This window comes from Fundulus heteroclitus, chromosome 13 (genome assembly GCF_011125445.2).
Source record: "Fundulus heteroclitus isolate FHET01 chromosome 13, MU-UCD_Fhet_4.1, whole genome shotgun sequence".
Classification (NCBI taxonomy): domain Eukaryota; kingdom Metazoa; phylum Chordata; class Actinopteri; order Cyprinodontiformes; family Fundulidae; genus Fundulus; species Fundulus heteroclitus.
The window spans coordinates 13,233,621-13,258,486 of NC_046373.1; the positions used below are offsets into that span (position 1 = coordinate 13,233,621).

General features: G+C 40.2%; 1 protein-coding gene across 2 annotated transcripts in view; it reads left to right on the forward strand.

Moving 5' to 3' along the window:
• The first annotated feature begins 12,981 nt into the window (after nucleotides 1-12,981).
• Nucleotides 12,982-24,866, forward strand: part of LOC105930440 (potassium voltage-gated channel subfamily KQT member 4) — a 78,537-nt gene continuing 66,652 nt past the window's right edge. The window contains exon 1 of one of the 2 annotated variants that reach the window (XM_036145138.1): nucleotides 12,982-14,236. In XM_036145138.1, coding sequence (XP_036001031.1) covers nucleotides 13,935-14,236 — 302 coding nt within the window. In that variant the 5' untranslated portion in view covers nucleotides 12,982-13,934. The remainder of the gene's footprint in view (nucleotides 14,237-24,866) is intronic. The other variant, XM_012868659.3, reaches the window with a different exon arrangement.

The following is a 24,866-nucleotide window of genomic DNA, read 5'->3' on the forward strand; positions in this document are numbered from 1 at the left end:
ACAGCTTTCATAGAGTGTTTTTTTTCCCCCAAACACCATCAACAATAACTGCTTACAGGCAGCTGAACATGATGGTTAAATTTGCTTGTAATGCCCTTTTTAATGCACCTTTTCTCTGACTGAAAACAACTGAGAAATGAACGAGGCCTCAAAGGAAACTTCAAAACCCGGGCTGTCTTTTCTGTTTCCGGCAACTTATTTTGCCTTACAGGAATACAGAATACACATCCTAAACTTGAAGCTTTTTCACATATCTTAGTTACTTAGTTGTAAAGTTGCGGAAAGCCTGAGTTCCTTTAAATTAAGATTAAAAACTCATTTGTTTAGGATTACCTTCAACTGTTCTAGGTAACTGAATCCCCACTTTTTTGTTCTTTTTTCTATCTACATTTTATTAATACTTGCTTTTATTCTGTTTTATTTTGCTATATTTTAATCATGTAAAGCACTTTGCATTGTCTTTGTACTGAATTGTGCTTTATAAATAAATTTGCCTTACTTAAATTGGTAATGCTCTGCTCGGTTACAACCTCAAACGTCAAAGTATTTTGTTCAGGTGACAGAGCATCACATAGTTGTGCCTAATTGTGGAGCGGATGTAAAATGATACATGGCATTTCACCATCATTTGCAGTCGGCCCTTCTGAGTGAACATTTGGACCTACCACTTGGTTGCAATTCCAGCTGTGAGCCTTTTGAGTTGTAGCCACCAGCTTTTAACATCCAGGGACTGAAACATTTGCCCATTCCTCATTGACAAATAGTTCAGAGTCAGATTGGATGGACATCCTCTGTGAACAGCTGTTTTCAAGTCTTACAACAGACTTAAATGGATTTAAGTTTGGACTTTGACTGGTACAAAACTTTTACTTAATTTTAGTTCCTTTTTGCAGTGTTTATCTCTGCAGCTCCTCCTGAGCAACCATGGACTCCTCTGAGAAAATGCTCTGCTTGCCCGGCCTGTTCAGTTCAGGTAAAGGAGCAAGGGTGGTTTGAAGTGTGAGATTTTCAAAACTATGAATATTGTTTTATAATCTAAACCTGCAAAAAGGTAAGTAAATTGAAATTTTCTCAATTAGTGTATTTGCTCTTAATTTGAGTAGGTAAATAAGATTATCTGCCAATGGAATGAGTATTTCCCCCTAAACTAAGATAATTAGATATACGGCACTTGAAATAAAATGATGGAGATGAGTTGTTCCTATTTTAAGTCCAAAAATCTTATTTCATTGGCAGATCATTTAAACTTGCCTGCTCAAATCAAGGACAAATACACAAATTTCTTGAAAATTGGGAGGCCTTCACAAAACATGAATAGACCCTGTTCACTAACAAGGTGACTTCTGAAGAGAATGGTTTGCGCTGGATTTTATTTGGGTGGTCGGTGTGAAAGGGGTTTAAATACAAATCTAGATTTAACATCTGAAAACCATGTATCACTTTCTCCCAACTCACAAACATGCTCTAATTTCTCTTGGTCTATTGCATAATATCCCAACAGAATGCAGTAAAGCTTGTAGATGCAGCGTGATAACAAGTGTAATGATCAATTAACACTGTTGCACAGCAGGTAGGTTAACCCTATATTTCCAAATGTATCATTTTTGATAAAAAAAACATTTCGGAAACCCATACCAGTATTTTTCTGGACATACAATTTACAACATACAAATGAATGTATTTTTATACACCCTATATAAAAATACATAAAACATGAGGAAAACATAGTTTTTGGTCTAACTTATTAATTACAATACAAAGAAAATCTAAAAGCCTGACATTTTAAAGCAACCGACAAAAAAAATATATATATATATATGAAGTTTCCTCTAAATTACCTGGATCAGGCTTTAAAGGGTTAATATGTCATTATGATCAGAATCAGTACAGTTATCCAACGCTTATTTTTACTTCCTGTTTTTGTTTTTGCTGCCTATTTATAGCTTTTGGTTTTTCTCTTCTTTATTTTCGCAGATGGAAGTGGCGGGTGGGTGTTGCTATACAATACCCTGGACAATAAAAAATGTTTGCCAGTAAAAAAAATAAATAAAAAAATCCTGTGAGGCACTTTGGAGGCTAAACCAAAAGTTCCTAAATTTGGTACAAAGGTGCTTTTGACTGGTTATGAATGGGCTAGTGAGCGGGTCTTCGGGGCAAAACAAGCTGTCATTTCCTGTCTCACTCCACGGTTGTTGTTGTTCACACTTACATATTCACATGTCTGACTGGCAGTCTGTTGGATTGAACAGTAAAACCGCTCTAGTTGTCTGCAGACTGTAGGCTACTACGTGATGTTCAGAGTGACCAGCTCACCCCGGGTTTCTGTCCCCAAACAGCACGGTTTGACAACGTCATTTTTTTGATCCAAAAGACTTCAAACAGACTTTATCACAACATCCACACTGGATCACAGACGCTATATCAACAATTCATCTGCCCCCGTCCCATACTCCTCTTCCCTGTGCCGCTGCGGTTTCCTCGTTAAGCGAAGGTTTCCGTGTTAAAGACGGCTGAAACATGAAAGGCAGAAGGAGAGAAGAGATTAAACAAAGACAAACAAGAACTGCGGTCTGGGAAAGCCATTATCTGGCGTAAGTAAACGTCCGAGTGCGCAACGGAAGTGAACGGGGTGACGGTTGGGGTGAGTTTGTGTTGTGCGGAGTGTGCGACGTAAAGCTGATCTGAGTATTTCTCATACAGTCGATTCCATGACTGAGTGAATGCTTTAATAGTGAGCGTTCAGGGACCTCCTCCTCACACCGGGCTCCTGTTGCCTCTGATTCTGAACTGTTGATGAGTTTTGTTTCGGTTAAAGTAATAGTAATATCATCTTTATTGTCATTGAAACATACATTACAACAAAATTTGTTCTCTGCTTTTAACCCATCACCCTTGGGGAGCAGTGGGCTGCCATGTGCAGCGCCCAGGGAGCTAAAGCTATCTGGGCTTAAGGGTCTTGCTCAGGGACCCAGAGTGCAGGCGCTGGGGATCAAACCAGGTACTCGCATCCTTCTCAGAGCACAAGCGCATTGCTCTAACCACTAGGCAAGCACTCCTCCAAACAATGCATTGGCCAGGAATTGAACCCGGGTCAACTGCATGGAAGGCAGCTATGCTAACGACTATACCACCAACGCCTAAAGGGAACCTCTAATGGTTTTCTGTTCTTCCTTTGAACATTAAAATCACACAGTGATGGTCTAAATAAAGTGGTACTGCAATGCTTTGGTTTGAACTCCTCACAGAGGGTTCCACTTCACCTCGTTCAGCCATTTTTGTTGTAAATTGCGAGACGCTGTAATGACTTATCCACTTGTTGCTTCGGCATCATTCAGCTTGGAATACAAAGGCACTCGATGTTGGATTTGTGAGACTGGTGAGCTGGAAGTGCGTGACCTTGTTTAGCTGCTCAACAGCGAATACTGTGACATAATTGTTAAAAAAAAATTTAATATGACCAAATAAAATATATAAAATATGACCAAAAATGAATAGAAAGATAAATATGCAGCACCCAGAGAGACTACATTCAAATTTGCTGCACTCCTAGAGACTCCTAACCTGACTCTCGCCAGATGTATGTCGCTCTGCCTAGCTTCACTCACATAAATCTAGGACGTCTCCATAGGAATTGTCTTTTTTGAAGACTGGGCCTTATCAAAAATCCTTGCATATGATTGGATAAGCCACTTGTCTGTCATGTTTATTGACGTGCTATTTCAACCACTCACACCAAAGCTAACCCGTGACGCTGTGACAGCGACGCAGGGAAAAAAAACAGTTTTATTGACAGTGAGCTGACAGGAAGAGGGGGGAAGACAGGCGGCAAAGCGCCGTGGGTCGGAGTCGATCCCGGGCCGACCGCGTTAAGGACTAAAGGCCTCCTAACATGGTTTGTGCTAACCGCTAACCGACAAGATGTCTGCCGTGGACGCGCCCCGGAAAACAAAACTTGACAAATCCGGTCGGGAGAAGGGCGAAAACATCGTTTCCACCAACAAAAGCCTTCAGAGGCGTTCTCTGATGTTCTTTTAATGAAAAAATATTAGGTAGATTGGACAACACGGAAGAAATAGCAGCATCAATGTTAACGCTTGCTTCCTCAACGAGCCGCCATTGCTATCAAAACAGTCTCACGTCACGGTCGCTTCTCCACTACGTCACATCTATGAAACTCCAGCCCTGCGTCCTGATTGGCTAGACAATAAAATTGGTTGGAGAAATCACTCTCTATGGAAGAGGTCCCAGATGGATGTGAGTGAAGCTAGGCGGAGCGAAATCCATATGGCTAGGGTCAGGTTAAGAGACTTCAAGCACACAACAAAGTGCATTTAAGGGCTAAAAAATATTATTTTGCATGATATGTCAGGTTTATAGACTATGGAAGCCCTTCGTGATGATTTTCCTTTTGTACATTTTCACCGTCATCTTCCAGTTTCTTTTTTTTTTTTTTATGGGCTGCTCATTTTCAGATATTGTGTGTTGTCACGTGGTTGTGCAGAGAACCAAAAGCCTCGCTGCATGCTCCTCCCAGATCTGATAATTTATTACTGGATGAAGTAGAACAGAAGCAGGGTGCTGTTAGAGTGTGCAGGACTTTATTATGCTCAAACTATGATTAATAATCCTGGAGCCAGCCAGTCCATCACCACCTTTCTCTTTGGTTAGGGTCTGGCCTTATTTAGAGCACTGAGAGTCAGAGCGAGAGAGGGGAAGGATTTGGATGGATCATTCCAACCATGGATGCTGCTCCAGTTAAGCTTAGATGAGCATTTTTATTTAAAACGCTAATGAACCCAGTAGGGCAGCCAAAAAAGGCCAATGACCTTTTTGCACTTTATAATAAAGAGATTAGCCTTTAAAAAAGCATTTAATATGTTATTTCCTCAGCCTGGTATTTTAGGAATAATACAGTATTGGTTCATAATTAATTCCCTGAAATATTTTTACCGCAGTCCAAAATGTCTTGATGCAGCTCAATAATCCAGGTAGAAACCAGATAATCCAGATGGAAACAAAAGGAAAAGTCGAGTAGGTCCTCTGGACCTATTTCTGCCATTGAGTTTACTTCTGCCATTACCATATAACATAGACAGGATTCCTGGATCATTAAAAGCTTCTCTGCTTTTGTGTCTTCTCTAATCCCCTGTGGGTCGAGGCAGATGACCGTTCACACTGAGCCTGGTTCTGCTGGAGGTTTCTTCTTGTTAAAGGGGAGTTTTTCTCTCCACTGTCGCTTCATGCATGCACAGTATGAGGGATTGCTGCAAAGCCATGGACAATGCAGACGACTCTCCCTGTGGCTCTACGCCTTTCAGGAGTGAATGCTGCTTGTCAAGACTTGGTGCAATCTGCTGGGTTTCCTTAGAGAGGAAACATTCATGATTTGATTGAATTTGACTTTGTGAAGTGCCTTGAGATGGCATGTGTTGTGAATCGGTGCTATATAAATAAAAATGAATTGAAGAAACGTTTCGTCTCTTCTCCGAGAAACATGAGTGTGCTCTGGGATCCACAGTTTCTCCTACTACAGGAGTACATGGAGGAGATAGAAAGATAGCTATAGCGTCCTTTTCCGGGAAACCACCAAGTCATTGGTTCAGGTAAATGTTGATGACAACTGGGGTTAAAATTAAATGTCAGGAAGTCCAACATTTTGCTGAACACATCAACTCTGTGGATAAATATATAAACTTCACACAAGAGCATGTAAAAAATGGCAGGTTGGCTTTCCTGGACTGTGATGTCTCAGTCTCGGATGGAGGACAGTCAGAAACTGACGTGTACCACAAAATCCGTTTATTGCAAGCATGACTGAACCCTCAGGGAGCAATAAGCGACCATCAGGGCAGAATGCTCGGTTGTCAGGCTGATGGTCCTCTTTTGCATATGGATGACAAGATTGGCACCATTAAACTTGTTGATCCACTATGCAAAGTTACTGCTTATAAGGCTGAGTTTACTTTTAACTCCTCAGACTGAAGAAGTCTCTTAGAGATGAAATGTTTCAACAAAGAAGAACGAGTCCAGAGGACCTACTTAAATTATTTTGGGATCTTTATTGTAACTCCACTGCTGAAGCACCACTAATTTATGTAAAGTACCAAGAATGTCAGATGAAAGGGACTACAAACTCAAACTGGCATCCCTAATAAAGATGTATAAAAAGCTTATGATACATAAAATAAAATAAAAAAAAATCATGTTTTATATTAACCGCAATGTCTCATACAGAAAAAATAGAAAAATCGTACCTTTTAGTACATTTATTCAATAATGAAAAATTTATCCGATTGAACTATTATACTACCAGTATAACTATTCAAACAAAGTCACTGCTGCTTTAATTATTACCCACCCTAAACCCTGAAAATAAAAAATTGAACTGAAGCATATTTTATTATATACTTGATTGTTAATTATATAAATATGACCTGAAACAAAGTCTTGTTTATGTTAGCTACTCTTCAAAATGGGAAACAGAAGAAAACATTATGATGAAGTAAGGTAGATTTGTGTTTTTATATTTTCTTTTTGCAGTCTGGAAATGGGGGCTCTCCAATAAACCTGACAATATCTGCTCTAATAGCAATGATTAAAAAAGTAAAAAAAAAAAGGTGGATTCCAAACCTCTTACCTTGCAGCCCAAAACGATCAAGTACTGGTTAGCCACAAACACTCAATCTTTTTGTTTTGTTTAAATGCAAAAAGATTTAGTTTGTTGTTTGAGTTTCTTACCTCCTCACCAATAAACTAAACACACAATTTTAGATGAAACAAACCAGATAGTCAGATTTTTGTAATAAATAAATAAACGAAAAACAAACTGTAAGCTGTTTTGGATCCAAAACATAAAAAAAGGATTTCACACCTTTGACCTGTTGGATGAAAGGCATACCATGCCTTCATCTTTTTACGGTTGACTGTTTTTTATACCTTGGTTTAGAAAAACTGTTTATTCTGGTCTCAGCAACAAGAAAATTACTCTTTCCACTGAAACATTTGCTGCATTTAGCTAAACTTAGTGAACGGATGCACCTAATTCTACTGAGTAAAGACCTGCCATTGGAGGTACCACAAGGCTCTATTCTTGAGCCACTTCTTTTTTCTGAGCCTTTTGCCACTGAGAAATATTTTATGGAACTATAGGATTTCTTCCCATATATATGATGACGACTGTCAAATCTACTTATTTAATTAGTGACATAATATCATACTTTTTTTTAAAATTAAAAGTAAAACAGATGTGATTATATTTAATCGTAAATGTTCCACCAGCTCCCTCTGCGTGGATTTCTTCACCCTAACCCCTCTTTTTGGTCACAAACCTAGGCATTAAAATACTGTAGAAGCTGCCTGTGTCAGGTACTGATTACTGAGCCTGAATTCAGCCACACACAGAGCTTCGTTTTAAGAGTTTTATTGAAGGAGATGAGTGGTGGAAAGGTAACCAGTAGACTGTACCAGATGGCAGCAGAGTGATGTTGACCGTGGCTGGAGCAGGAGAACGTAGTGGAGCCGAAGCCGGGGGACTTGAGGGAACGCAGGCAGGAAGGCAGAGACGAGGCTGGCTGGAGATGGGAGCACACGATGTGGGACGAAGGACGCTGGGAGATGTGAGGCATGAGCAGACGTGGGAAGGACGTTGACAAACCAGCAGTGAAAGCAGAAATGAGAGGAGTTTATGTAGGAGGTTGAACAGGTGGAATGAGTCCAGACTTGATTATTGCAGCAGGTGAAACTGATCCAGCATGGAGTGAAGCAGGGGAGAGAGGGTAGTGGAAGGCTCCGGAACTGTCCATGGTGCAGCAGGAGAACTGCATCCTGACAGCCTGTAGATCTGATAATAATTCTGTAGTAAAATTCTAGATTTTTTTATCTTAAGCATCTCTCTAAGATTAAACCTCTCATGTCTAGGCAGAATTGGGTATAATTAGTCTAGTCTTTTATAGCCTCCTAGTTGGATTATTGTAATTCTCTTTTAACAGGAATTAGCTAGGGCATTCTATTATACCTTTAATTAGTCCCAAATGTGGCAGCGCATTTTTTAAACAGATACAAAGAAACGAGAACACACCACTCCGGTGTTAGCCTGCTTGCACTGACTGCTCATGTATTTCATGGTTATGGTTAACGTTAAAGTTCTTTTGTTTGTATTTTATGTCCCTCCAGCATATTTGTTCAACCTGCTGCAGCCCTACGCCGCATCTCATTCCATCAGGTCTACCAACCAGATGCTGCAGGTGGTTCCTAAATCACACAGGAAATTGAGAGATTATTGAGTGTTTTCTGTCGTGACCCCAAAGCTCTGGGATGACCTGCCTCTGCCTCAGTGGACGTGTTTAAATCTTACATCAAAACCCACTTTTACTCTTTGGCTTTTAACACCTAGTGAGTCTGAAACTGTTTGTTCCTTTTAGTCTGATTTTATCCTGCTGTGTTAGCATTTAAGGTTTTTTGTGTTTTATTCCTGTCACATATTTTACTTTTTATGCAGCACTTTGTTTTTTTTTCTGTCTTCTTAGGTTAAAATAGCATGGATATGGCGGTTGGTGGTTTGTTTTTAGTTTAAATCTAAAATAAAAAAACATGATTAATAAAGGACAAACACTTTGTGTTTTATCTAATCTCACTTCTAAATTTAATTTGAGGATGAAAAACAATCAAGTCCTAAAGTATCATCAGCTTTGCTGTTGATTGCGACACCAATGATAAAAAAACAAACAATTTATTTATATTGTATAATAGCTTTCTTTAAATAAATGTTCAAAAACAAGGGTTTGAGTTTCCTAAATGTTCTGGCGAAGTTATGCGTACTGCCGTAAAATAATAAATTATATTAATGTTATTTACACATCATTGGCACTAATGTTGGACAAAATAAAAGTAAGAGACAGAACTAATTTGACATATAAATTTTTAACCATAGTACTGATGTTTTAGCTGCTAATTGGAAATAGATTGCCATTAAAAGAAATTTAAAATGTAAAAGTTACATGGGCTTCCATCTTGAATTCTGTTAAAGCCATTTGAAGCCCCATAATCATTTTTTATACTCTCCAGCGTCTGCATTAACGCGCCGCTGTGAAGCTGTCGGTGGCAGATTCAGTTTCCAAGTCGACGACGACTCCAGCAGTCCATTCTGAAGCAAGCATGAGATTAGTGATGTGTTATGTAAGGGCGATCAGGCGAGAGGGTCCTGGGAATGATGTCTCGACTTCTCACTCGTGAAAAACTCCAGCTGCATTCCCACACGTCTTTCCAGGGGACTCCGTGTTCCAAAAACTGCTGCACAACAATTGACAGGATCACACGCGTTTCGCGTGACCCACCTGCCTCTGCTGGTGATGTTAGAATCATGGGAATGCATGTTGCAGGTAGAAGGGCAGTCTCTCTGCTAAACGCAGGCAAGACAGTAAGGATATTAGGAGAATTTCTCATAATTTGTGAGCGTTTATGAAATGTAAGTGATAATTTGTTGAAGAAAAAGGAGCACATTTGTTAAATTTCTCTTAACTGTTTTGTGAAGATATTAGAACTATTTTGCCGCAATACAACAAACTTAAATTAGATTTATAGGGATTTTATCTAATAGATTAACACAAAGCCGCATATCATTGTAAAGAGCAAAGATAATTTCAGTTTAAAATTTGATCACAATATAGCAGAAGTGCTTCCTTGTGTCAGTACTTTGCAGAACCTAATTTTGCTGGAGCTGTTGTCAGTCAGACTGGATGAAAAGTCCAGTTTAGGTCTCATCTGACTGGATGACCGTCCTCCACATCTTTGCTGTGTCCCTTACATGGCTGGTTGCCTGCTGAAAGTGGGACTCAGTTTTGGCTTTCTTTAGCCAATATCTTTATTAATCACACTTTTTATTAATGGCCAAGGTTTTGGATGGTGCAACTGACAATTGTCCCGTGAACGGTTTCTTCCACCTGAGCTGTGGAATTAATAGTAAGTAAAATTTTCTTCGAATGAGTGTATTTGTCCTTGATTTGAGCAGGCACATTTAAATAATCTGCAATTTTTTGTCATGATATAGGTTTTTTGTTTAATTTTGACTTTTCTTGGATCAGCCTTCACCTCTAAGCCATCGTCCAATCAGCTCCCTCCAGCCACCACTCTGCTCTAGATCAGCTCCACCTGTTGCCACTACTTATGGTCAACTCGGCTCACCTGTTCACCTGCCTACATATACCTGCTTGGTTCTGCTTGCCTGCCTCAGCAGCCACTAATCATCGTCACAATAAACCTTTAAAAAAAACGTAACTCTGTGTCCGGCTGAATATCAGGTTCACCAGCATTATTCATTACAACTGTTGCACTTAAAATAGAAACAGCTCATCTTTATCCTTTTTAAAGTGCAGTATATCTAATTATCTTAGTTTAGGGATCAAATTACGCATTCCATTGGCAGATAATCTTATTTACCTGCTCAAATCAAGAACAAATATATTAATTTCAAGAAAACTTTTAGTTCCCTTTTTGCATTGCAGCTCCTGCGTTATCTCCAAGCTACTTGTTGCCCTCGCCCAGCCTGTCAGTTCAGGTGGACCGCCCTGCTGTGATGCTCGCACCAAACTGTTTCCACTTTCACATGATGGATTGTGTTCTGAATTTTAAATCATAGGATATGTTTCTATAACTTTAAGCTGCCTTGAACTTCTACAGAACTTTATCCCTGACATGCCCGGTCTGCTGTGTTCTTTGGTCTTAATGATGCTGTTTGTTCACTGATGCTCTCTCAATAAACCTCTGAGGCCTTAACAGTCCAGCTGGATTTATCTCGGATTTACGCGCTGGTGGACTCTGGATTTTTTGTTTGTTTAATCCGTGCAAAGGATTAAACAAACATCCAAACATTTCAGATTTCTGGTTGTGCGATCATTTGAAACCATGTCAGGCACCGTGGGCGAACTAAAGAAAACAGACCACTGTGAGTGATCTCTACGCCCTTTTTGCTGACCGCCTGACATGGTGCACCTCTCCATGCATTCTTCAGAGGCCCTGAGACAGGTGATCCTGCTGCAGGGCACCGAGCTCCATATGCCATCACGTTTGTGTCATAACCACAAGTCCCTGTGTGTGTCACAGTCATAGATTTAGAAAAGCGGTGTGTGTTGAGGCAGAGGTGGAGACCGTCCGTGTCGCTATGTCCCTCAGCACCTGTCCCTACTGTTTCAAAGGGCTGTAGCCATGGATCCAGCCCCCCTTCTAACAATAAACACAAGTGACATTTACATTTCGGGGGAAAACAAACCTACCATGTGATGACAGCTTAAACACATGGCCATTAAAAAGTATTTAGGTGCATCTCGGTAAATTAAGATGTCACTGAATACGAATGGTCGTGACTCAGTGGAACGTGTATGAAGATGATCGGGTGCTTATGTTGTGACGAATGTTTTATGAATTTCCACAGGCTAGCTAGTTTTTTTCCCCCTCTAAATCAATTATGATACTGCACACTTTAACTTTTTTTTTGTTGTAGATTACTTGTTGTAGCAGTTTTCAATGATCCAGAAATTGATTCTGCCAAGGGACACAAATAAAGAAATATTGAAATATTGAATCAGGAAAAGTTATTTTATTCAATTCAGAAAGTGAAACTCTGTCTATTTCTATTCAGTTTTGATGATTATGGCTTACAACTAATGAAAACAATTCAGTTCCTTTGACAATTAGAATACAACAATCGGCATATTACAAAAGGATATCCAATGCCAAAATGTTATTTTACTACCTACACAGTCACGGGGACGGCCGCTGACAGTTGTCCCGCATACAATCCTCCACAAGGAGGGAAGCCACAAAAGGTAATTGCTAAAGAAACTGATGTCTTAAAAGTTTAGTGGAAGGAAAAACAATGCTCAAGCAACAGGAATAACAATAGCCTTGAAAGGATTGTGAAGCAGATCTAATTAAAGCTGGAGTCAGTCCTTCAAGAGTCACCACACACAGATTAATCCCGCACACGGGCTGGAAGTGTCTGCTAAGGGGAAAAAGAACAGGACTGTCGCCTAGTGGTCCAAAGCCCTCTTTTCAGATGGAAACAATGTTTGCATTTCATGTGGAAATCAAAGTTCCAATGTCAGGAGGAACAGTGATGAGTCACATAATCTAAGTTGCTTGATGTCCAGCATAAACTTCCCACAGTCAGCGATTATTTGGGAAGCCATGTCATTGGATGGTGTTGGTCCACCCGGCTTTACCATGTCCAAAGTCACCGCAGCCATCTACCATGACTTTTTACAGCCCCTCACACTTCCTTCTGCCGACAACCTTTTCGAAGATCCTCCCTTATTTTTCCAGCAATTGCCAACACTGTCAGAAGAGCAAATACCTGCTTTAATGACCATAGTTTCACTGTAATTGACCCAAACATCACACAGGACATACTTTTCACTAGGTTGGCATTTGTATTTAAATATATATATATATATATATATATATATATATATATATATATATATATATATATATATATATATATGACCTGTCCAGGGTGTACCCCGCCTCTCGCCCATTGACAGCTGGAGATAGGCACCAGCACCCCTCGTGACCCCAATAGGGATAGGCTTGTTAGAAAATGGATGGATATTCATTTATCTTATGCAATATTCTAAGTAACTGGATTTTAGGTTTTCCTTCTACTCAACTTCCCATATATGACCAGCGAACAGACAGTTTCTGTAAGGCAATGGCAGCAATGACCTTCTGTTGTTTACCTTCTCTGTGGAGGGTGTTACCCACACTCTTGGACAAGTGTCAACACTGTCAAGTCATCCCTATAATTGCATATGCCATAACACAGCATACAAGTTCTATATTCCTATGTTATTGTTTCCATCGGTGTTATTTAATATTCAAATATTTGTTTTATTAGCTGTAATAATGGAGATGGAAATACTATTTGCATTTCCATTTTTTTTTCTCGATCATATTCTATTTCATTGGGATAGACTCAACCCAGTTTTGCTGTATTAATGCATTGAGTGCCTTGTTGTCTAACTTTTAGGACTCGGTCAGGGGTTAGTTTGTCTTCCTGGAAATCTTCCTGAAAGCTGCTACTGCCGTCTCATTCGTCCCGCCGCTGTGCAGATCTCCTTCCCGGTGCGCCCACTTCTCCGCCTCTCCAGCGTTTTCCCCCCCTACGCACACATCCACTCACCCGACGACAGAGACCAGCTTCATCGCTCCCCAAACCGGCTTCGGACACCTTTTCTCTGCGCTTTTTCCAACCTCTCTGTGGAGTTTTTTTCCTTTTTCTTCTCCCCACCTTTTCTTTCACAGATGCTATTTCTTGTCATCACCATGTGCCTGACTCCTGCGCGCTCCACCCCGCCTGCCGGAGCGGAGGAGCGCTGGACCGGAGAGGCGCACAAGGAGGAGAGCTGATGTGGCGCGTCGGCAACTGCAGAAACAGCTAAGACTAAAACTCAGCCGGGACAGCGTTTATTGACGGGAATGACTTTAGACAACGTGAAACAACCGCACTGCTGCCAACCCTCACTTGTTTTGTCCAGTAATAGTTTGAGGTGTGCCCGGCTCGGCTGCTTTGCGCTCTGATTTCAAAGTGATGTCAGCTCGCCTCGCGGGGTTCTTGGAGTTAACGCGTGCGTGATTGCCTCTCTGCGCCCCGCCGATCAACCTCCTCCACCTGACTCAATCCAGCAATGGTCAGCGAAGGATCACGCACAGATCCAACCATTGAGCTTTCTGGTTTTTTGCGACCGCAGATAACTTTTAAAGCTTGACCAAAACAACAACAACAACAACAAAAAAAAATCCCCAACAACCCAGAAGGCATGGTTTCAGCCTGCACGGCGAGGTTCACAAGTTTTAGAGTCCACTTCAAGCCATAACAGAGTATGATCCAGTGAGAGGCGACAGAAGGAACTGATAATATTAATAATAAGAACAATAATAAAATGCTCGGAAGCCCATCCAACAACGGCGGCCTCAGAATGCTTGCGCCCCCGGCCCCGAACGACGACAGGCGGGTGGAGTTCGTGGCGCTCACCGCCGTCCAGACGGAGCGCAGCGAGCCGTCCACGCCGGAGCGCGGACACCCGTCTCACCGCACGGGGCTCCTGGGGACCCCGCTGCCCGGGCCGCCCGGACCCCGAGCCAACGCGTCCGCTTCCAGTAAGCGCTTCAGAAAGTTGCAGAACTGCCTTTACAACGTGCTGGAGAGACCGAGAGGATGGGCGTTCATCTATCACGCATTCATGTAAGTATTATTTATATGGTTACACTCAAAGCTACAGGAAACTTGATGGAAGTTTTCCGTTTTTTTTTTTAATGGACTTCCCAATCCAGGTTTTTGATACAGAGCAACTTTTTGATGAATTTTCCAATTAAGTCTCCCGAGTTGCCTTTGCTGTAATTAGCTGGATCATGCACCCATACATCATCACAACATGGGGTCCACTGTTCAATTTCCCCCTTGTCTCTGTCTTATTAAATCACCAGAACAACTTTGTATATTTAATTTAATTTGTCCAAACCGTCAGGAGGCGCACGTTTTTTCTGTCAAAACCCACTTGCTCTTTCTTTTTTCATGTTGACAGGCTTGACTGGTCTTCTGGTGTGAATGATGTGCTGGAAACATTTTGATGAAAGTAGAAAATATCAGATGCGGGAGGCTTGTAAGGGATAAACACGTATTTTTTTCCCCCAGACATTTAAGAAATTGTTTCTGAAATTCATGTGGATTTATTACAGGAAGGGAAACAAAGGCGGAACAAGCACACACGTTCACAAAACACATCTCAAACTTAAGCAACTCCTCCACTTCAGGGAGTATACAGTCCGGATTCTAAAGTACCCTCCTGCCAAATACGCTATAATTTATACAACTTGTAAACTGTGGAAAAGTGTGAGCCCACGGCTCGGAGGGCCTGTTCTCCTCCCCTGCATTTTAAGATTAGTCTGTGAATTATTAGTCACTTTTTCAATCCAGACGCTGAATTTCTGCCAGATTTCACTTGTAACTTTATTAATAACGAAACAGATATTGTTGTGTGAGTTATTGGGACGTCAGCCTACGTTAAAAGTTCACTCGGTGCACATTGTGGAAGTGTCTCAATATATTTCAGTGTCTTCTCAAGTGAAGCCTTGCACTGTTTTTGGCTGCAAGCAGCTGTCATCCAGCTGTTTCTGCATCTGGCACACGGTGGACAGAGCGTTATGTGTGGGAGCTCCTTGGACCGGGTCGTGCTTTCCGTGTCATTGTTTATACAAGTACAGCTGTCGGCCTGCCAATGCCATCATGTGTTTGTTGCGGAGGGAAATCCCGCTGCAGGGCTGTGACTCCTGCATGTGTTCTCACCGTCTACTGCCGATGCATTTGTGAGAGCAGAAAACCTCTTTTAACTTGTTGTGAGATCGTTTTTTTCAGAAGGGTATTGCTTGCCCTTGGACTTTCGGTCTATTTTGGGAGAGATTTTATGGTCACACAAAGTGATGCATAATTGTGAAGGGAAAGAAAAATGACACCTACTTTGAGATGTACTTGTTCCCAAGGATAAAGTGTGAGGGGAAGTCTGAGGGAGGGTTAGGTTAGAAAACAATATTGCACCTGTGGACGTCTTGGATAAAACTTTTTAATCTCCCATCTGGCATTGGAAAGACCAGAACAGAACAGATTTCCTAAAACACGTTTGTCCACGTAAACTAACAGACCAGGCAAGGAGACCCACAGGTCAGCATTTAGAATCCGTTGACAGGACCGCTATTACCCGACAAAGCTGGCCTTTTATGCAAATCAAAGTTACATTTCTCTTACAGTTGGCTGTAACAAATGTAAGGGACGGAGGCAAACACGTGAAAGAAGGCGCTCGGGTTGCATAAGACCAAAATGCCATGCGTGGCAGAACACTAACACCCCACATCACGCTGAAAACACCACCACCGTGGAGAGACATGGGTGGTGGCCGCGTTATGCTGCGCGGATGCTTTATTTTAGCCGGGGCACTGCGACAGCTCAGAGTTCATAGGAGGCTGGATTGAGCTAAAAACAAGAAAATCTGGGTGGGAGGTCTGGTAGAGGCGGCAAATTAGTCCGTATGGGTCACCTTCTAGCAGGACAATGACAGCCAGAGCCGAAAGCCAAGATGAAAGCATATTCGTGTCAAAGTCCAAACCTGATTCCAAATGAGACGACTTGCAAAGGAAAGACTTAAAAATTGTTCTCAGGATTTTCTACACGCAGCCTGAGCTATTTAGGAAACAATGGACAAAAACTTAATGTCTAAAGCTGACAGAGACAAACCCCAAAAGACTACGAGCTGATTTAGAAGGTGTTGTTGTCAGGGGGGGGAAAAACAAATGCACGCCTGATTTTTCAAAGTTTTCTTTGAAAACCAAAAAAAACAAAAAAACAATAGAAAACAACGTGTCCTTTAATTTCTTCTCTATGAAGCGCTACTTTGCGTTTTTCCACGTACAATCCCACTAAAATGCAATAAAGTTTGTAGTTGTAGTGTGGAACTAATTGTAAAATACAGGACACTGTATCTGTTCCTTTCTTGTCGGAATATTTCTTTCCCACCAAAATGACTTTTGTCAGGTTTATCTATAGATTTCGATCTGTGCTTTTTTTTTTTCAGGCTGCTTGCCTTTGCCATTTTCCGACTTGAATGTTGGATTGGATGGCAGCCCTGCCATGTTTGTTATTCCTCCGGCGAGGCGGCTCGCGGAGGTGTCTGTATCCTGTTTCAGATGCCGCTGCCTCATAAATGAACCTTGACTCATTTGGGAGTGAAGTCCTCCCGTGACGGCCTGCTTCATGTTGCTGTCTCAACCAAACTCCGACGCACACCCTGAGACGGAAACATACCAGGGTCTTCGAGAAATCCTTGGACTGAGACGCCAATTCTTGTTTGGTGCACATCTGTCTACCTGAGAGCACACTTCCCATGATACTGAACCACTCCGAGCCGCTCTGCATTTCTTTCTTGATTAATTGCATGCTTTCAGTGAGCGGGGAAAATACGGCGTACCGTGAAGTTCAATTAAAGGTATGTTGATCTGTTGTAATTAAAATGAACCATACACTGCTGTGTGGGGTGCTGTGCCAACTTCAGCTGATCCTTTAATTAGTCCTACATCGTAACAGGGGACCCTGGAACAGATGTGTTGCTTCCTAAGAGCCTCTCATTGCAGGGGTTTGTAGGAGTTTGTGTGGAAGAAAGTAGGTGAGGAGCTTCTCTTCTTATCTTCTAACCAAGCTGATCACACTGTGCCATGTCTTTGGATAACTTTAGCACCTTACCCTCTAAACAATACGCGATATATCTTTATATTTGCTCTCCCATGTGGATAAAACGCAAAGGCTCAAACATTTTTCCTTAGGTATCTACCTTACGCTCATGTAAAGCTGACACAAAATATTTTACTCATCAACCCTCTACCCCCCCACACCCTCTCTTCTGCTGAACTCATATTGCCTTACCAAGAAAAAAGGAGGGGTTAAAAGGCAGAAACATGCTTAAAAAACACATTAGACTTCCTAGAAAGTTAAAAAAAAATATATCCAGGTACGAGGAATCCCCTAGTGTATACACCCGGTTGGTTGTTTTGACGACCTGACAGGCGTTTGATTCAGGTGGTGCGGTTACAATCCCAATTGTGTTGTTATGGTCCTTTCTGTCATTCACAGGAAATACTCATTATAACTCTATAAATGTATTTGCTCTATCAGCAGCAAACATATAGGCTTAGAATAATTTCATTTTTGCATCCCGCAAGGATGGTTTTGGTTACGGATCGGCATTGGTGTCCACATAATGAATGTTTGTATTAGAAACAGATTGTATGCTTGGGATTATAACATGTTCAACATTTATTTCACTACTTTTACCTTTTTCTTTAAAAAAAAAAGTAATTGAATGCAAATGGTATGTACGGTTTAGTCGTACAGTTACAGTATTATGTACAGTGCAGTAGAGCGTAGTCAAGTAAGTTTATTTGTTAAGTACATTTCAGTAACAAGACTATTCAAAGACTAAGGAAAGCACATTGCAGTGGCATAGTAGCAGTAGGTTAAGATATAAGACTACAAACTTCAACATTAACATTCAAAGGCAACTCTAAATAAATAGCTTTCTAACCTTGATTTAAAGGAACTTAGGCTTTCAGCACTTTTACAGTTTTCTGGAAGTTTGTTCCAGATAAGTGGAGCATAGGAACTAAATGCTGCTTCTCCTTGTTTGGTTCTGATTATGCAAAGTAGATTTGAACCAGAAGACCTGAGTGGTCTGGATGGTTGATACACTGATAACAAGTCTGTGATGTATTTAGGTGCTAAGGCATTCAGGGATTTATAGACTAACAAGTATTTTAAAGTATATTCTCTGAGATGCAGGGAGCCAGTGTAAGGACTTTAGAACTGGGGTGATGTGCTCTACTTTCTTAGTCTTAGTGAGGATGCGGGCAGCAGCGTTCTGGATCAGTAGAACGCTAAGTAGCCTAATTGATACCAATATACCAATATATATATATATATATATATATATATATATATATATATATATATATATATATATATATATATATATATATATATATATATATATATGTATGTATGTATGTATGTATGTATGTATGTATGTATGTATGTATGTATGTGTGTGTGTGTGACAGGAAGTATAAACTTATATTGTTCAACTCCTTCTGCATGTATGTTACACTATAATATTTCAACTTGCTACCGCTTACATAAGTATTGTAACAATTTGAGGGCGACTGTGGGTTGATGGGTCATCTTGCAATCGGAAGGTTGCGGGTTTGATTCTAGCTTCCCCTTGTCAGATGTCGATGTGCCCCTGGGCAAGGCACTTAACCCCAAGTTGCCTACCGAGCTGCGTGTATGAATGTGTTTGCGTTCGTGAGAGCGACTGGGTGAATTTGACTCTAGTGTACAGTGCTTTGAGTGGTCAGTATGACTGGAAAAGTGCTATATAAGTTCAGTCCATTTTTACAATGGCTATAAATCTATTACACCTCATACTCAATTTCCAGATTTCTACCAAATACTGTACATATATCCATGTATTCACCCATACATGTTAAATTATACAGTATATCTCATATTTACATCGAGTCATGTAATAATACTAGGATAATAACAACAATAAAAATAATATAATTTCATATATATTATACAATATATCTCATATTATACAGTATTATACATATTATACTCATATTATACAGTATATCTCATATTTACATTGAGTCATGTAATAATACTAGGATAACAACAACAATAAAAATAATATAATTTCATATTTTGCATGTTCATTGGTAACTATCCTTTTTATTGAAGAATAAAATATGAAAATATTTTCTCCGCAAAGTCACAGAAGTAGTACATTTATTGCAATAAAAATCTGAGAATGATTCTTGTTGTTGGATTGATGTAAAATCACAATTACCAAAATAATTTACTGACATGGGTGCAATGTAAAAAGCCCTCCTCATAATCGGAAATTTGATTCCACTAAAACTAAACAAAATTCCTATTTATCCGGTGTTGCAAGAAAATGTTTACAATTTCACATCTTGTTAAAAAAATTTCCCACTAAGATCCTGCACGGCTAAACAGCCACAGACGATGGAGAGATGGATTAACCAAGTTTAGTAAAGGGAACTCCACAGCTCAGAGGTCAAATTTATAGTAATCTGTTTAGTGTTTTGACATGTCTTAAGCTCAGTTACTAATAATAATTATAGACTGTTGTTTCCACAGATTTTCTTAAAATGGGAAAGGGCCTTTTATAGCTTGATTGATTCATCTCTTCTGTTGGCTCAGTAATACCTGTTTTTATGTAAGTACCGAGTAAAAATGTACTTTTATTCTTGTACAGGGTGTAAACGTGACAAATGAGCCTGCCAGAGGGCTGAAAGCATTCAGCAGACTCAGTTACAGTGTTTCCTCTCACCTCTAACCTTCCACCCTTTTCCACCATTGGCGGTGCCACATATAGATGTTCACATGATGCCATCTGTTTTGGCCACATTAATTCGTCCCGGTGGAGGGTTTTCCAGGGTCGTGGGTCTCCAGTGTAGAGTCGTGCTACTGGTCTGCGATCAGGTCATGCAGCACTGCAGGGAGCCAACTAAATCCAGCCCCGCTGAAATTCAAGAACACATGTCATGTCTTGGTCTTGGCCTTGGCTGGGTAAACCTCTGGAGCGTCTGGCCGAGTGCAACATTCCACTGGAGCTCAGCCTGAAAATACAGTGAAAAGTACACAAGAGTGGACAGGAAAATGATTAAAGGCTGAGCACTGGCCATCCAGAGAGATTGATTGGCTTGGAGGATGGTGAAGATTTACAGGCCATCTATTATTGATGTCTCATTTAGGAGGAGCGCTGATATGGTAGAAGATTTTAATGCGAAGGCTTTAGAACGATTTTGTGCAAGTTTATCAGCATAAGGGAATAGAAATAAATTTATCGTAGTTTTTTCACAAGGGAATTTATGACAAAAAAAATCTAAAGAGCATACCTTATTTTTTTTCTTGAATATTTTTTCACTGTCTGAAAACACTTCCTGGCAGCAGTTTAGATAAGGCGTTAAAAGAAATGTCTATTTATTCAAAAGATAGCAACATTTAATAGAGATAACTTATTTTCATATTTTTAGTCTGGACATAGCAGCATGGCAATAATAATATTTGAATTGGTTACACATGGTTTTTGGGTTTCTAATACTTTTGGTCTTTAGCATAAACTTAATCCCAACGACACATTTTTGCATATTTACCCAGTTGTTTCAAAGGTATATAACAAAATGTACTTATTCTCTTGAAACACTAAGCAAATGAATGCTCTGTCTGTTCTGAAAAAGTTTCACTCACCTCGGCATGCAGCATTCGTGAAACTGAATGCGAATTGATGGTTTGCCCTCATTTCTGAGAAATTTGGCAAAAGATATTCTGAACTGTCCCATACTAACAAATACAATATTTGTTAAAACAATTTTAAAAATAATGTTCGTGAGTTGTTTTTGCACCTCTTATTCAATTTGAAAAAGTCATTTTTGATAAGCACTTTTGGTTTGTGTTAAGGTTTTGCCTAAAACGGTCTTTATTTTTGAGAAACTGTTGTTATAACTGACCTAAATATAAATATGTTAAGAATTTATCCATTGCATGTGACGTTTTTGAGTTTTATTGTTAAAAGTAACATTATACTCACTTGTTTGAAAAATTTGTCAAAGTCACATTCGTCAAACATTTTCAGGAAACTGCTGTTTCACCCTCTAGATGTGCTGTTTTTATCATCAAGCAGATTTAATCAATCTTGTTCAGTAACGTCTTCAGGAAGTCCTAATCAAGATTGTTACACTGAACACTTTAACATTATTTACTGATACTGAGTCATTCAATATTAGTTTTTATTAAAGTTACTTAAATTAATACCATGCATATGCTTGAAAACTTTAATATAGCACCCTCCATTTAATCCAAAATCCAATAAGTATATTAGCATAGTGCTTGAGCCCCATGTAACTCACTCAACATTGATATTTTAGAATACAGCATTCTTTTCTTTTTGTTTTTGTTCTTATTTTCGCAGGGGCAGATTTTGTACCTATACTGCTCACCTTCAATATGCTGCTCAAAAATGAAGCTGAATAAGCTGAAATAGCCACAATAATGTAACAAACTATCATCTCGAAGAGACATAACTTTAGGATTTGTTCATTCATTTTGCTCAACTTCAATAAACGTAATTCTTGCTCCTGCTTACAATATTTTCTTCTGGACTGGTTTGCCGAAGCTCCGGGCTAACGTCAGCATGTTTATTTTTGTTTTGTGTTGATATTACTTATTGATAATTTGACTCGTAACATATTTCAGTGCTGTTCGAGTTAATCATGTGTTGGGAAAAAAAAAAGGCTGAATGAACTTGCTCTTCTTTCTAGATTGTATTACCTCTAAGTGCCTATAATAAAATGCTTTGCTTTGGTTTTAAATATTGCAAGATGGAACTCACAACATAAATCTACAGTCAATTTCCAAAGGCTTGATGTTGGTAATTCTTTATACGTCCTTTGTGTTAACGGTGCAGTAAACGTAAAACCTTCACAGAAACAGTTTTTTTTTGAAAGGTATATTGCCTTTTCATCTTTAAAATCAACAAAAGGAATTTAGCGTTGACAGTTGAATGTTAGTGCAGTTTTCCTTCCTGAACCAAGTTTCAGACACAATCTGCTTTTTACTGAGATCACTGAAGCCGTCTGGTGTGCGTTTTTGACCACGTCGCATTAAAACCCTCCACAGTCGCGGCCCTTAGACTTCCTCCAAAAACTACTGACGCATTTGGTCTTAGTCCCTCTTTTTTATTATTAATAATTTGAGTACTGCCAGAAAATAGCTTTTTGTTTTGTTGTTTGCCTTTTAGTCAGCGCACAAATGTGTTTTTACTGATGACTAAGTAGAAGGAGACAGAAAGGTGGAGCACAGCGGAAAGTGGCACCATAAAATTGCACGAGGAGAAAGCTACGCTGCACTTTGTTTGGGTTTTCCAAGCTTCTCATGGTGGCACAAGAGCTGCTTGTTTTTCATTCACAGCTGCTGTTCTTTATCTCGTCACCTCAGCACATAGTACAACTTCTGCTTTATTCATATTATTTCTGCCTTTTTCCTCTATTTATCCCCCCCCCCCCCGTACTCCAGAGCTAGAACATCATCTCTCATTTTCTTTAGCTTAGCCCTGTCTGATTTGCTTTTTTGTCATCGTTCACTCATCATCTCTTTTTTTACGCCTTAGGCGCCTTTCTTATAGCTCTGGCTGTATGTTTAGGGTTGTTGATCTGCTCAAAGGTGAACCTTTGCTCGAGTCTCTAGCAGGATTTCTTCCTGGATTTACCCTCGTTTAGCTTTCTTCATTTTCACACCAACCTTGAACTAATCCCCACAGCATGATGATGCAACCACCGTGTTTCATGTTGGGGATGAATTGGTAGTAATTGTTTACTGTGTTGGTCTATCCTGAAAAAAAAACAAACAAAAAAAAACATTGTAATTTAAGGTTGTAACATGGCAAAATGTGAAGACGTGCGAATACTTTTGTCACGCGTTGTATGACGAAGGCAGAATCACGGTTTGAAGCTGAAGTTGAAGAGTCACGGGTCGGACGCAGTATCTGTGTGTAGGTGGATCTGTTTTGATGCGTCCAAGCAAGCTGGATTGTGGCAAAAGCATTCAGATTTCATATCTATCTTTCCCTAAGCTTTTAATCACATTAATTCCTGAAATAAAAATAAAAATTTCACATTTCAAAACTGCCATGTCCTGTGTCCAAATTTCGCCTAAGCAAGCACATTTAAATTCAGTCTTGGTTTACTCACTAGATCAGCCTAAACAGCTTTTAAACCACATTTAGATGTTAATCAATTTTATTTTCATGTGGAGAGCATCTCTTACTTCCACATTGAAACAATGTTTACAAAAAATAGGATTTAACAATGTGTGCTGAGTTTTTCTGTCCACCAGATTTTGCTCAGTTACACAGATAACACAAGCTGCACGCTCTTTTTATTTTGCCTTTTTCCTCACGCTGATAGTCGGCTTCCTTTGCCCTAGACTACTGCATGTATGGGTGCTAAAGTCTAGGCTCATTTGTTCTTCTGTCTTATTTGATGTCACATTCTGCAGCGACTGTTTTTATCTTCCCTGGCGGCCACGAGGGTTCATTTTTCTGTCGAGTGGCTTGATGCCCTCTAACACCGGAGTGTGACAGAGGGAAATCAGAAGAAGGGCGAAAAAAAGCTCAACTTCAGCTGCTAATAACGGCTAGTTAACGTGATTATTTAATACTTTATTGATCAGATTCTCCTTGTCCTACACAACATCGGCTGCAGGGATGAAAAATGTTTCTAAAGGACACATTAAATATTTCCAAACAGTGACCCTGGCCTGATGAATAATTTGCCAAGATCAGAAGAAATTGCAGAAATCGAATGTCTTTAAAGGGGCACTGAGTGGGTCCAAAAAAACAGGAGATTTAAGTGAAAGGAGAGAAACATTTTTCATTTTCTCACCGTCCTTCAAAGCCAAGAATGCGATGTTACATGAGTCCATCTATGAAGTAGGAGATGGAAATAGAGAACGGGCGTGTGCCGGAGAGATCGGAGAGTCGAGGTTAGCTGCTGTATTAATTTCTCCTTTCGAGGCAAAATGCGGTCTCTCCTGGGAGAGGACTGTCTGTCCCGGCATGGCTGACCGGGGAGGAGTCAGGTTACCCACCCCGATATCCAGGCCTCACTTTTGTGGTCACATTCACCCAGGAACCGGACAAGCTCACACAGATATCCATGCGACCGTGCAGCATCAGGGGGAAGGGAAACGACGTGTCGTTAATTATCGTCCCGGTCCAGGAGACGGGGAAAATGCTGAAGGTGAAATTTATCCACACATGCACACAACAGCGACACTGGTGGCAGAAAGTGGTCTTCAGACGGGCTGGCCGCGAGATCGCTCTTGACATTCTATAACTTGCTGTAATCAGTTGTTTATGTGACGGTATTGTCGTGGAAGCAGGCCAGGGATAGTGTGATGTTTGGCAGCTGGAGTCCAAAGGAGATGCCAGGAGATTATTTAAAATAGTCAAGACCCTCAAAACACTTCAGATCTGCTTTCACAGGACAGGGAAATACAGTTTCTCCCTTTGCTCTCTGTGCAATACATGATACAGGACACCAACACAGAGTAGCGCATAACTGTGAGATAGGTGCAAGGAACAGGATATAACGTTTACAGATTTTTTATTTATTTATTTATTTATTTTTTTTTTTTTTTTTACAATTAAAGATCTGAGTCCCCTACAGCTTTGTGTATTTTGCCT